Source organism: Phacochoerus africanus, chromosome 5, assembly GCF_016906955.1.
Source record: "Phacochoerus africanus isolate WHEZ1 chromosome 5, ROS_Pafr_v1, whole genome shotgun sequence".
In the NCBI taxonomy this organism is placed as follows: Eukaryota; Metazoa; Chordata; class Mammalia; order Artiodactyla; family Suidae; genus Phacochoerus; species Phacochoerus africanus.
The window spans coordinates 22,548,369-22,561,544 of record NC_062548.1 but is presented as its reverse complement, the minus strand read 5'-3'; the positions used below and the strand labels follow the sequence as shown (position 1 = coordinate 22,561,544).

The window sequence follows — 13,176 nt, the reverse complement described above, 5'->3', positions numbered from 1 at the left end:
GCGGCCCTAAAAGGACAAAATAAGTACATAAATGAAAAGCAGAAGAACCCCATGTCATTGGTACCGCTACTATTATGCATGATTCAAAGGGGAGAAAACAACGGGGGCAGAGAGTTTATTCATCTGCTTCACAGAGGAGCTGGGATTGAAATCCAGGCAGCCTCCTGACAAAGTCTGAGGGCTTTACCATTGCCTCTGCTGCCTCAGGAGCCAACTGTCTGTCTACACCCTCAGCCCTGGATCAGCCGATCAGCTTGAGCGCGTGGAGGTGTAGGGTCCTCAGATACGAGGAGACCCCCTTGGAAACATCGCTGAAGATGAGTTTACTTCCCACGTGCGGTCTTGAGCTGGCGGGGCCCTCCTCGTGTTCCCTCACATAGGTGGGTCTCCTCGGGGCCCTGGTGACCGTGGGAGCCGGGGAGCGGGAAGCTGGACCCTCTATCCCTGCCCAGGAAGAGCTGGCACCCTCTCCAGGTGACAGCTGAGCCAACCAACGCCTTTTCCTGTTGGCAGAAAGCTCAGCAATCCTCACTCACCCCTTGCCCTACCCAGTTGAGATGGAAAAAAAAAAAAAAAGATTTCCTTTTCTGAGCCTCAGGGCCACCTCCCACTGAGCCTTATTGCTTTCTCAACACCCTGTGCAGCCCTTTAAAAGAGGCAGAGCCTGCAATGGGCTGGCAGCCCCCGTCCTGGAGATAAGTGAGTCCTGGCCGGGAGAGCAGGTGCGGGTGGTCCCAGCCAGCTCAGGTGACAGCCCTGTCCACACGCGCCTCAGCTCTGATGTCTGCAGAGGTAAGTCCACCGCGAGCCTCTTCCTCTGCAGCCTGGGCATCCGAGCGGGTGCTGGGAATTCATCCAAGATTAGGGCACCGGGGGCTTCTTTGGGGGCTCCCCTCCCACCTGTGTCCCTCTCCCGTTTCCCAATTGCAGGCAGCTGCCTCCATGTGTGACCTGGAGTTTGGGGGCATCAAGGTGAAGGAGCCCAGCAAGGGGGGCAGGTGGCGTGAGGGCTGGTATGAGCGATTCCTGCAGCCCTGCCTGGTCGAACTGCTGGGCTCGGCCCTCTTCATCTTCATCGGCTGCCTGTCGGTCATTGAGAACAGGCCGGACACTGGGCTGCTGCAGCCGGCACTGGCCCATGGGCTGGCCCTGGGCCTCGTCATTGCCACGCTGGGGAACATCAGGTGAGAACAGCTCAGAGCACTCAGCCTGGTTCCAACCTGGGGGCTGAGCTGTTGCAGGGATCCCGGGCACATGCCCAGGAGCCCAGGAGCAGTGTGGATAAGATTGGGGACCGGGGGGGGGGGGGGGTGCACGTTTCCATTGCGGCTCAGCAGGTTGAGAATCCAACTGGTGTCCCTGTGGATGCAGGTTCGATCCTTGGTCTCACTCAGTGGGTTAAGGGATCCTGTGTTGCCACAGGTTGTGGTGCGGTTTGCAGATGTGGCTTAGATCTGATAGTGCTGTGGCTGTGGCGTGGGCCAGCCGCCACAGCTCCGATTCGACCCCTGGCCTGGGAGCTTCCATGTACTGCAGGTGCAGCCCTAAAAAGAAAAAAAAAAAAAAAAAAGAAAGAAAGAAAAACAAAGAAAAAAGAAAAACAATGTGGGTGTAGACTGGAGGGTCAGGCTGCCTGGGTTAGAATTCTTGATTTTCAGCCTGCCAGCTCTGTGGCTTTGGGTGGGTCACTTTTTAAATCCACAATTTCCCACCTATGAAATGGGAACAGTAGAGCATTTTCTTTCCTTTTTTATTTTCTTCTTCTTCTTTTTTTTTTTTTTGTCTTTTTGTCCTTTTTAGGGCTGTATCCAACGCATATGGAGGTTCCCAGGCTAGGGGTCGAATCGGAGCTATAACTGCTGGCCTACGCCACAGCCACAGCCACGCCAGATCCAAGCCACGTCTGCAACCTACACCACAGCTCACGGCAACACTGGATCCTTAACTCACTGAGCGAGGCCAGGGATCGAACCGGCAACCTCATGGTTCCTAGTCGGATTCGTTTCTGCTGCGCCACAACGGGAGCTCCAGTAGAGTATTTTCTATGTCTTATTTCCCAAGAGAACACAGGTATAGTGCCCACCATAAACTATTCTATTCAAGCACTTGGCAGATAGCAATTCATTTCATTCTCCCAACAACCCCATGGAGTAGGTACAGTTACTAACCTCCTTTTCCAGCAATGAAGGACAGAAGCCAGGTAATTCATCCCAAGTTTCATGGCAGAGCCAGGAGGCACATTCCAGCTGTCTGGCTCAAATCCAACACCCCACGGGGGAGGCGGGAGAGTGAAATGATGTGAAGGGCTTTGTCCGGAGCAAGTGCTCGGTCGCTGTTGGTTGCTGTGTTCACACTGGGACGGGGTTTTCGCTCCAGCCCAAGGGGAAGCAGAGCTGTGCAGAAGAACCCACCACAGGGCAGGGAGGGCGCCGAGGGGCTCCTCTTGCATGGCCTTCCCCTGGATGGGGGCTCCACCTAGAGGTGGTGGGCTCCCAGGAGAACCAACCACAATGATGAATGTCTCAGATGGGGCACTTGGCAAGGGGAACTAGAGCATGGTTGGTCTACACTTAATCTTGCCCAGAAAACAGATCTGAATAGGGAAATCAAAATGTCTTTTTTTTCTGGAGCTTCCTTGTGGCTCAGTGGGTTAAGAACCCCGACATGGTGTCTGTGAAAATTCGGGTTCAATCGCTGGCCTCACTAGTGGGTTAAGGATCCAGCATTGCCACAAGCTGCCATGTAGGTCACGGATACAACTTGGATCCAGTGTTGCTGTGGCTGTGGTGTAGGCCCGCAGCTGCAGCTCCAGTTCGACCCCCTAGCCTGGGAACTTCCATATGTTGCAGGTGCGGCCATTTTTTAAAAAAAATATTGCTTCCCTGAAAAGCGGAATGGACAGAGAACTTTAGCATTTCTCCTTAAACATCCAAGGGAGGCTGCAGGTGGAATGAAAAAACGCAGTCTTGGTTCCAGGGGGCGTGGGGTTGAAGGCAGCATTTGTCACTGCTTAGCTGGGTGATCTGGGAGTGTACCTGAACCTCCCTCTGGGCCATGGTCTAGATGGGGAGATGAATAATAGCTAATATTTCCTGAGTACTATGTATGTAACACTCTGTGTGATCATGCATTACTTATCTTTTCATGTTTTAAAGTTTTATTGAAGTATAGTTGACTTACAATGCTTTGATCATTTCTGCTGTGCCACAAAGTGATTCCCTTATATGTGTACAGACATCCATTCTTTTTCAGATTCTTTTCCCATGTAGGTGATCATCAGTGATCTTTGCAATAGCCTTTATGAGGTCGGGGTCATGGAGGCACAGATGGGTTATATAACTTGCCCAAGGTCACACAGCTCTTCAGTGGCAAAGTTAGTTAGGGTTTGAACCCAGACTGGCTGGCTGGAAACAGGTCTTATGTAATGCAGGAAACTGCCTATCTGTAATACCAGCCTTTTTTTTTTTTTTTTTTGCCTTTTCTAGGGCCGCTCTCATGGCACATGGAGGTTCTCAGGCTAGGGGTCGAATCAGAGCTGTAGCTGCTGGCCCACGCCAGAGCCACAGCAACGCGGGATCCGAGCCGGGTCTGCGACCTACACCACAGCTCACGGCAATGCCAGATCCTTAACCCACTGAGCAGGGCCAGGGATCGAACCTGCAACCTCATGGTTCCTAGTCAGATTCGTTAACCACTGCACCACGATGGGAACAAAATACCAGCCTTTTTATTCAACCATTTGTGCACAGGGCTGGGCCAGACAAGTTAGACCAAGTCCTTGTGTCCAGAGCCGTGGTCCTCGGTCCAGTCTCAGCTCAATGCCTGGTGTCCACTGGGGATGGGCAGGCCCATTGGTGGCTTCGAAACCTCTGGGATGACATGGGGGAGGGTCTTGGGGTCACTGTCCCTCTTACTGGGGAGTGTTCGTTTCATGCACCTGAGGCATCTGGGGGACTAACCTTTCAGGATAGCTCCTCCATCTGAGTGGGATTGGACAGGATATTCATGGGGGTAGCAGGGCACCGGGGGGCCTCCTGGCTCTGGGACCTCGGCTGGTTGAGCATCTTGGTCAAAAGACAGGCTCTTTACCCATAACCAATGCAACCTGCCCCATGGAGCCACCTGGAACCTGCCCTTTGGCTCTAGGTTCGGCTTTGTCTACCTCTCCTTCACATCCCAAACTCCAGATCTCAATTCCCAACTTAATCGTCAACCTCTGACCTCACTCCTGATCCCAAATGCCACTTCCATGAACTTATAGTCTCAATTTCATACTCAATGTTAATCACACCTTCAGACCAAAACCAGGAATTTTATTGGCTGAGTAGTTCAACCAATCAGGAGCAGTGGCTCAGGGCCTGGTTACTTCTAAGGGGAGGCCAGGATGCCCCTCTTGGGCTGTGGACTTGAAGCCGGGGGCCTCATGCTTCCTCTGGGCCATCCTGGGTCTGGGGCAGGAGGGGGCAGAGCTGCCCTCCCCTCCCAGGCCTCCCCTGTATCCACGGCCCCACCACCTGGCACCTCAGTGGAAACGGGTGTTCTGCTTGGGCCAGCCCCTGGTTGACTCTGGCCGCCAGGGGGACTGAGGGGACACAGTGGATGCGCCTTGGCCTCACGACCCCTTCTGCTCTCGTGGGGGACAGTGGCGGACACTTCAACCCTGCGGTGTCCCTGGCAGCCATGCTGGTCGGAGGTCTCCACCTGACGATGCTTCTTCCCTACTGGATCTCCCAGCTGTGCGGGGGGCTGATCGGGGCTGCCTTGGCCAAGGTGGGTGAAGCCCAAGGGGGCTGGGCCGGGGGCTTTGGCTCTGATGGGGCTACTGGGGTGAGTGGGGTGTGGGGGGGTGGAGACGGCACAATTCTTCTCCTGTTGCTTCCAATGGGACTGGGTGAACCGTTTCTGCTGGGGAGGGGACACTCTAAGGGCCTTTGGTTTCCTCCAAACCCACCCTGTTCTGTCCCTATCTGGACACAGCCCTCCCTGGAGAGACCAGGAAGCAGAATTCAGGACTTGAGGTTTCTCTTCCTGAGTCCATTTCTGGCTTCAGGTAATCCTAATGTTTTTTTGCATTCATTCATTCATGCATTCATTCACTTTTTGTTTTTCTTTTTAGGGCTACACTTGAGGCATATGGAAGTTCCCGGACTAGGGGTTGAATCAGAGCTGTAGCCACCGGCAGACACCGCAGCCATGGCAACACCAGATCTGTGACTTATCTCACAGCTCACGGTAGTGCCGGATCTGTAACCCACTGAGCGAGGCCAGGGATCGAACCTGCATCCTCATGGAAACTAGTCAGGTTCATTACTGCTGAGCCACAACGGGCACTCTCCATTCATTTTACATTCATTCCGCAAACATCTCTCACTAAATACCCACTGAGGGTACAGGAGGCATGTGATTATTCTCCCTGAGACACTCCTGAACCAACCTGTGTTCTCCAGTCCTCCTGTCTTTACACTGAGTCACTCTGAGAATTCCCGCTATGTTGCAACGGGATCCGCAGCATCTCTGCAGCGCCAGGATTCAGGCTCCATCCCCAGCCGGGCACAGTGGGTTAAAGGTTAAATTTGTGCTGCAGGTCGCGATGGCACCTCAGATCTGATCCCTGGCCTGCGAACTCCATATACCATGGGGTGGCCAAAAAAGAAAAACAAACCAAAAAACCGAGTTACTGTCCCTTTGATGGGCATTCTCAATGGACTTCTCATCCCAGCAGAAGGCTGGCTCTTCCTCTCAGCCACAGGATTTTCGTGCCAGGCAGGGCCTTCTTCCTCCCTCTTTGCCTGCCTGACTTCCCTTTTTCCTTCTTCCCTTCTCTCTCTCTTCCTCCTGCTCTTCTTAAGTCTCAACCAGGGGCTCTTCAAGATGGTGGGAGGTGGGAGGGTGGAGGTGGGGGGGTGGAGGTGGGGGGGTGGAGGTGGGGGGTGGAGGTGGGGGGGTGGAGGTGGGAGGTGGGATCCGGGAGAGGGGAGGAGGGAGGGGGGAGGGGGCGCCCTGGTAGCCTGGCCCGTGGGGGGCGGGGCTTCTTCTGTGGCTCTAAACACCACCCATGGCAGACTTTGGTCTCGAATCTCATTTTGCTGCCTTCCCTGCCTTGATCTTCTCAGGCCCCCAGTCCTTTGAGACCTGTGTTCCCCCGTCTGTGTAGAACGGAGCCCAGAATCTTCCTACACTGCTTCTCAGTGGAAAGCAGAGGCCAGAAGCGCCCTCAGGCGGGGCCTCTTGCAAGCTTGTCCAACACAAGGGAGACCCGTGTGGGGGCAGCAGCTGCCCTTCTGGAGAGGGCCCCGCCCAGCCCTGGAGGGCACGCCTCTCCTTCAATTCAAGAGGGTCCTGCTTCACCTGAAGCCAGTGTCGGTCCATAGAGGGCGCTCACTCACCACCGGGGCCGGGAGCTATTATTATTATTATTATCACGCCCACTTCACAGAGGAGGAAGCAGAGGCACAGAGAAGGCAGGACCTTCCCCAAATTCAGGGGAGCAGCAGAGCCCAGCCCAGATTAGGGTCCTGGGTGCAGAAGCTTGTCTGCCCTGCCATCCTCCCTCCCCAGGGGCCGTGAAGACCCCAAGGCTGATTTCCTGGGAAGCCAGTGGAGTTTAAAGTTCAGGGCTCATCTTGGTCCCTTGGAAGGGGCCTTTTAGAGGGCTGGCCATGTGTTTGCAGAGTTTGTCAAAGTAAGGTGCGCTGGTATTGGCTCTCAAAGAGGGTCATCTAAGTGGCATCTGCTTCAGCCTCACCCCACCTGGGGCACTGCTGGGTTAACTCTTTTTCACAGATGAGCAGAATGAGGCTCAGAGAAGTCCAGTAGCTTAGGCAAAGCCACACAGCAGGAAGTGGTGGAGCAGGGATGCAGATCCAGTATGTCTGACTGCCTTTGACCCTTCCCAGCTTTCAAGGATAGGGTCCCTCCTCTCAGCTCCCAGCTGAGGCGGAGCACATGTCTCTGCAGGCAGTGAGTCCTGAGGAGAGGTTCTGGAATGCGTCTGGGGCAGCCTTTGTGACGGTCCAGGAGCCGGGGCAGGTGGTAGGGGCAGTGCTGGCAGAGATCATCCTGACGACACTGCTGGTGCTGGCCGTGTGCATGGGCGCCATCAACAAGAAGACGCAGGGTCCTCTGGCCCCATTCTCCATCGGCTTCTCTGTCACCGTGGATATCCTGGCGGGGTGAGTGCCCCTGGGCTGTGGGACCCCAGTGCTCAGGCAGGGGCCCAGGCTCAGCACTGGAGGTCACAGACTCAAATGGTCCGGGGACAAGGGGAGTGGGCTGGCATGAGGCAGACAGCAGGGAGTGGTGGGGACTGTGGTATTTACACAGGCCACCACCATGCAGTTCTTTTTTTTTTATTATTAAATATAGTTGATTTACAATGTTGTGCCAATTTTTGCTGTACAACAGTGACCCAGTTTTATATATATAAAATATATTATATATAAATATATATAAAGTATATATATATATAAAATATATATATAAAATATATACTGCCAGCCTACACCACAGCCATGGCAATGTGGGAACCTTAACCCACTGAGTGAGTCCAGGGATCAAACCTGCATCCTCATGGACACTAGTCGGGTTCATTACCATTGAGCTATGATGGGAACTCCCTACTTTTTAAATATTGTTTTCCATCATGTTCTATCCCAGAAGACTGGATAGTTTCCTGTGCTGTACAGTAGGACCTCATTGCTTATCCATTGTTTTTGTTTTTGTTTTTTTGTCTTTTTGCCTTTTCTAGGGCCGCTTCCCGTGGCACATGGAGGTTCCCAGGCTAGGGGTCGAATCAGAGCTATAGCCACCAGCTTATGTCAGAGCCACAGCAATGCCAGATCAGAGTCGCGTGTTCAACCTACACCACAGCTCATGGCAATGCCGGATCCTTAACCCACTGAGCAAGGCCAGGGATCAAATCCGAAACCTCATGGTTCCCAGTCGGATTTGTTAACCACTGCGCCACAACGGGAACTCCTGCTTATCTATTCTAAATGGAATAGTTTGCATCTACCAACCCCAAACTTCCTGTCCATCCCCCCACCGCCCCCGGAACAAGTCTGTTCTCTGTCTGTGAGTCTGTTTCTGTTTTGTCAATAGGTTCCTTTGTCACCGCCAGTGCACTTCTGAAAAGCTATTTCTATGTGGGAATATGGGCTCCTAAACCTTCTAATTTCATTCCAGGGAATTCAGAAGACTGGATTTTAATGTGAATTTTCTAATTTTTGTAATATCAGCAAAACATTTCTGTAGGCTGTTTATCCAGCCACTGGGCAGCCAGGTTTCAGCCTCGGGCTTACAAAGAGCGTCCCTACCATGGTCTCATTTATCTTGAGACTTTCAGTCTTGGGGAGGGATTAAGGAGATCAGGTTGGGTCGGGGATTATTTCTCCTCTTTTATATATGAGGAAACTGAGGCTCAGAGAGGACATAAGTGACTTACTTAAGGTCATTGGGCAGTGGCACATTAAGTGACAGATCTGGGATCTCCTTCCTAAGGGCAACCCCTTTCTTTCTCTTGCACGCGGAACCAAGCCTAGCCTTTTCCAGCCCTGCCATCCAGCCGTCTTCCTTTGGGAGGGGGAGCTGGGGAAATGCAGGTGCAAAGTTGTGGTAGTGCTTTGCTGCCCCCTAGTGGCTTTGGCTTCACTTACAAGCCTGCTGACATGCATTTGGCATCTGCTCCTGGACAAGGCTCAGAGGGGAAGCGTGAGGCTTGACAGAGGGCCCCAGCTTGAGTGAATGGGGTGGGGTTACAGGCACCAGGACTTGGTGGATGATCCTGGGAACCAGTCGCTCTGTGGGAGATGCTGGGCCCCCAGCTTACAGCACCACAAAGGCCTCAGCTGGGTCAGCTAGATGAAATAAACAGTTGCAGGTGGTTAATATGCAAAACATGGGCTCTAAATGCATTTTCTCATTCACCCTTGACAATAACCGATGAGATGTGTACTTTCACCTCAAATGAAACACAGACAGGTTAAACAAAGGTTACAGCTGGGCTGGGTTGAATCTAGGTTGGCTTGACCGCAAAGTTCATAGAGCTGACAACTGCTAGATTTTGCATTTGGACTTTGGAGAAGGCGTAGCTCCACCTTCTTTCCTGCCATCAGTAAACAGGCGCGCCTTGCTGGCCATTTCTCTAGAAGGGTCTGTGGGAGTGGCAGACCGTCCGCCCAGGAAGGAGTCAAGCCTTTTACCTCCTAGTGTGAAAAACCTCTTGACCTGTGTCTTCTTTGGAACCTCCCAGAACCCCGTGATATAGTAGCTTAGAGAGGGTTTCCAGGTGGTGTGTGAGGCCCAGGTGGGGAAATGAACTGGGGGGAAATGGGGGTCCTTGGCTGGGATTCTGCTGACCCGTGTGGCTGGGTGTTTGCAGCGGTGCTGTGTCTGGAGCCTGCATGAATCCCGCCCGAGCCTTTGGACCTGCTGTGGTGGCCAGCTACTGGGACTTCCACTGGATCTACTGGCTGGGCCCGCTCCTGGCCAGCCTGGTTGTAGGAGGGCTCATCAGGTAGGACCGTGACACGGGGTCCATCTGGTTCCAGAGCATCCAGGGCTAGAGGGCTAGGGTCTCACTGGGATTTGATGAAGAGAAGAGGGAGCCTTCTTCAGACGCAAAGATTATGGCTCTGGGACCTCTGGTCGCAAGCAACAGAAATCCATCTGAACACAGCTTTTGTCATAAAGGGCAACTCACGGGCTTCCATAACTGAGAAGTGCACAGGTAGCTCTGGCTTTCAGTGGGAGCCCAAACAACTTTGTTAGAGCTTAGTCTTTCTCATAGGCTCTACTGTCCTCTGTGTAGGCTTCATGCTTAAACAGGCTCTCCAGCAGAGGCAAAGATGCCCATCAGGCCCTCTAGGCTTACATTTTAGCAGCTTAGTAACTGGAAACAGAACTACAGCTTGTATACACGTCTTGGGTCTGCTCTGCTCAAGGTTGGCCTGGTCCAGCTTGGGCCGTGTCTGCCTCTGAATCAATCCCTGTAGCCATGGGACCAGGCAGCTTTATTGGCTCTGTTTGGAGCCTGTGTCTAATCCTGGAGTTGGGGTGAGATCTGCCTCACCTGAACAAGGGTATGGACTGAAAGTAGGGGAGGGATAGGTCCCCGCAGGGGTGCTGACACCTCTGGGGAGCCTAGCCACTTAGAAAGCCAGGTAAATGGTGCCCCCAAGAGCACGCATGTCAGGAGAGGCCATTCACATTCACCACGTGAGCAGTGCCCCCTGGAGTTATGCAATGGCTAAAGAGGTAGGTCTTGTTATCTGAAGGATCCTATCTGCTTGGCTCCTCCTCCAGCTCTCTTCTTGTGAACCTCGAGGATCCGTGGGGCCCCACTCTTTCTGCTCCAGGTTGTGCAGGTATACAAGCTGGTACAGCACCCACTGTCTGGGAGAGGACAGTCTCTGGGCTGGGCTGATCTACACTGCTTGCGTCGCCGCGCATCGGTGGCGCTGGCTTAGCCGATGGCTTGATGGAGAGCATCACCAATGATTCTTGGATGCTTTCAGAATGGTGGAGATGGGCATCTTCCAGAAAAGGGTTGGAAACCCAGCAGGAGGAGTGTCTCCCTCTCCCCAGGGAGATCTGGCTGTGAGAATTTTGGGCCTGGACACCTGTGATAAAGGGCCGGGTCTCTCCTGGAGACTCAGAGACCTCACTGGGCTATGTTTTTTTTTTCTTTTTCTTTCTTTTTTTTTTTTTTGTCTTTTTAGGGCTGCACTCAAGGCATATGGAGGTTCCCAGGCTAGGGGTCCAATTGGAGCTGTTGCCACCTGCCTACACTAAGCCACGTCTGCGACCTACACCCCAGCTCATGGCAACACCAGATCCTTTACCCACTGAGCGAACCCAGGGATTGAACCCGCAATGTCATGGTTCCTAGTTTCTGCTGCGTCATGATGGGAACTCCTTTTTTTTTTTTTTTTTTGGTAGGTTCTTTATCGGAGATGGGAAAACTCGCCTAATTCTAAAGGGACAGTGAAGCTGAGATGGTGGGATTCCTGCTGCCCCAGGGGCCCTCAGTGGCCCCATCCTGGACTGCAGACAAGACAGCTCTGCCTTTCCTGCTGGGGCAGAGCTCCCGAGGAGCAAGTGACCTGCGTCCCCTGACTTGGGCCTGGCCTCTCAGGTGGGCCAGGTTCTTCGACTTCCTTTGTGGTCGTCAGAGACCTCAGCCTGGGGAATGTGTTGCCAGCGCCGCCCAGAAGGAGGTGGCAGCAGCACAGCAGAAGAGCTTTTCTTGACAGGGGAGGTCCCAGGAGCAGAAGAATGGTTGGAAGAGGTGGCTGTTTATGTATCTCTGTTCATTTCCCTCATCCCCTTTCTCCTTCTCTTGCCCCCCAATACCTCTGTTCTAGAGCGTCTTCTGTGATCTAGTTCCCTGCTTCCTGAGCTGTCAATCTAGCTTTGCAATAAATAGCCCAGTGTTTCCTTGTGCTGGCCTTTCCTTTCAGAAATGGACACTGCTGGGGAGGAAGCAGAAGCCCGGCTTGGGTCCTAGCTGACCGCAGTCTAGCTGCAGCCCAGCTTAGTGCAGGGCTAGGGTGGGTACCGAGAGGGTAGACCTGCCCCGAGCCTGTCTCCCACTCAGCCAGACCTCCTGGCTCTCTGCCTAGACTCTGGTCAGAATCAGTTTCAGACCATAGACCTCAAGACTCAGATGAAAAGCAGACTCCAGGGTCTATTTTCTTTTCTTCTTTTTTTTTTTTTTAGAACCATACCCACGGCACATGGAGGTTCCCAGGCTAGAGGGAGAATCGGAGCTGTAGCCGCTGGCCTACACCACAGCCACAGCAACACCAGATCTGAGCCACATCTGCCACCTACACCACAGCTCATGGCAATGGCAGATCCTTAACCCACTGAGTGAGGCCAGGGATTGAACCTGTGTCCTTATTGATACTAGTTGGATTCGTTTCTGCTAAGCTACAGCGGGAACTCTCCAGGGTCTGGTTTTATGCAGAAAACAGACTGACCCCACTGCACTCTGGGTGGGGATGAGGGTGAATGAGGGGGTGGGCCAGAGCTGCAAGGATTTCCTAAGGAAATATATAATGAGGCATAATACATGTCTGGAGAGACAAGGGCATTTGGATGGAAGATATGAGTATAACGAATAAGAATAGAAAATAAAAAGACTCATTCTGAACTCAGACCTTACAAGTAGAGTGTCTATCTTCTAAGAATCTATGGGTAATTTTTGGAAGATGATCATTCTAATACTGCAAAGAAGTGCTAGGGAAAAAGAATTCTTTTTTTTTTTGTCTTTTGTCTTTTTGCCATTTTCTTGGGCCGCTCCCACGGCATATGGAGGTTCCCAGGCTAGGGGTTGAATCAGAGCTACAGCCGCCGGCCTACAGCAACGTGGGATCCGAGCCACGTCTGCAACCTACACCACAGCTCACGGCCACGCTGGATCCTTCACCCACTGAGCAAGGGCAGGGATCGAACCCGCAACCTCATGGTTCCTAGTCGGATTCGTTAACCACTGCACCACGATGGGAACTCCAAGAATTCTTAACAAACAAAAACAACACCCACTTCTACCAGACGAGCAAAATACTCACCTGAGTGAAAATGAAGAAAATGCTCACTGGAGAGAATCACCAGTTTCATAAGAGATGATCTACTGAGAAAATAAATGAGCATTATATAACCAAACATCCAAAACATTCTGGAGAAAAAGACAATTACAAATTGAAGAGTTCCCACAATGGCACAGTGGGTTAAGGGTCTGACTGCAGCAACACGGGTCACTGTGGAGGCGCAGGTTCCATCCCTGGCCTGGTGCAGTGGGTTAAATGGATCCAGCATTGCTGCAGCTGTGGCGTGGGTTGCAGCTGCAGCTCAAATTCAATCCCTGGCCCAGGAACTTCCATATGCCACGGATGCAGCCATAAAATAAAAAAAAAATAATAAAGTTTTAAAACCACATTTGAATAACAATAAGCCTAAAGAAATGAAAAGGGAGGAAATAACATAAAATGTTAAAATGTTTAAAATGTGTAAATGTTAAAAAGTTTAAAATCAGAAACAGGCAAATGGGAACACTCACAAGGAGTGAAAAATGTTAAAAATTAACATATCCTTTGGTGAAATAAACAATGAAATAAACCTTTGGTCAATCTAGTAAAAATATGTACGTGTATACACACATGTACATATACACAC

At 52.1% G+C, this 13,176-nt stretch overlaps 1 protein-coding gene across 1 annotated transcript; it reads left to right on the top strand.

Annotated features, from left to right (window-relative positions):
- The first annotated feature begins 704 nt into the window (after positions 1 to 704).
- Positions 705 to 11,233, top strand: AQP8 (aquaporin 8). The gene is made up of 6 exons (XM_047779133.1): positions 705 to 792; positions 931 to 1,184; positions 4,644 to 4,770; positions 6,958 to 7,172; positions 9,380 to 9,514; positions 10,939 to 11,233. The coding sequence occupies exons 1-6, from the start codon at positions 781 to 783 to the stop codon at positions 10,985 to 10,987; spliced, it is 792 nt and encodes a 263-aa protein (XP_047635089.1). The 5' UTR covers positions 705 to 780; the 3' UTR covers positions 10,988 to 11,233.
- The last annotated feature ends 1,943 nt before the right edge of the window (positions 11,234 to 13,176 follow it).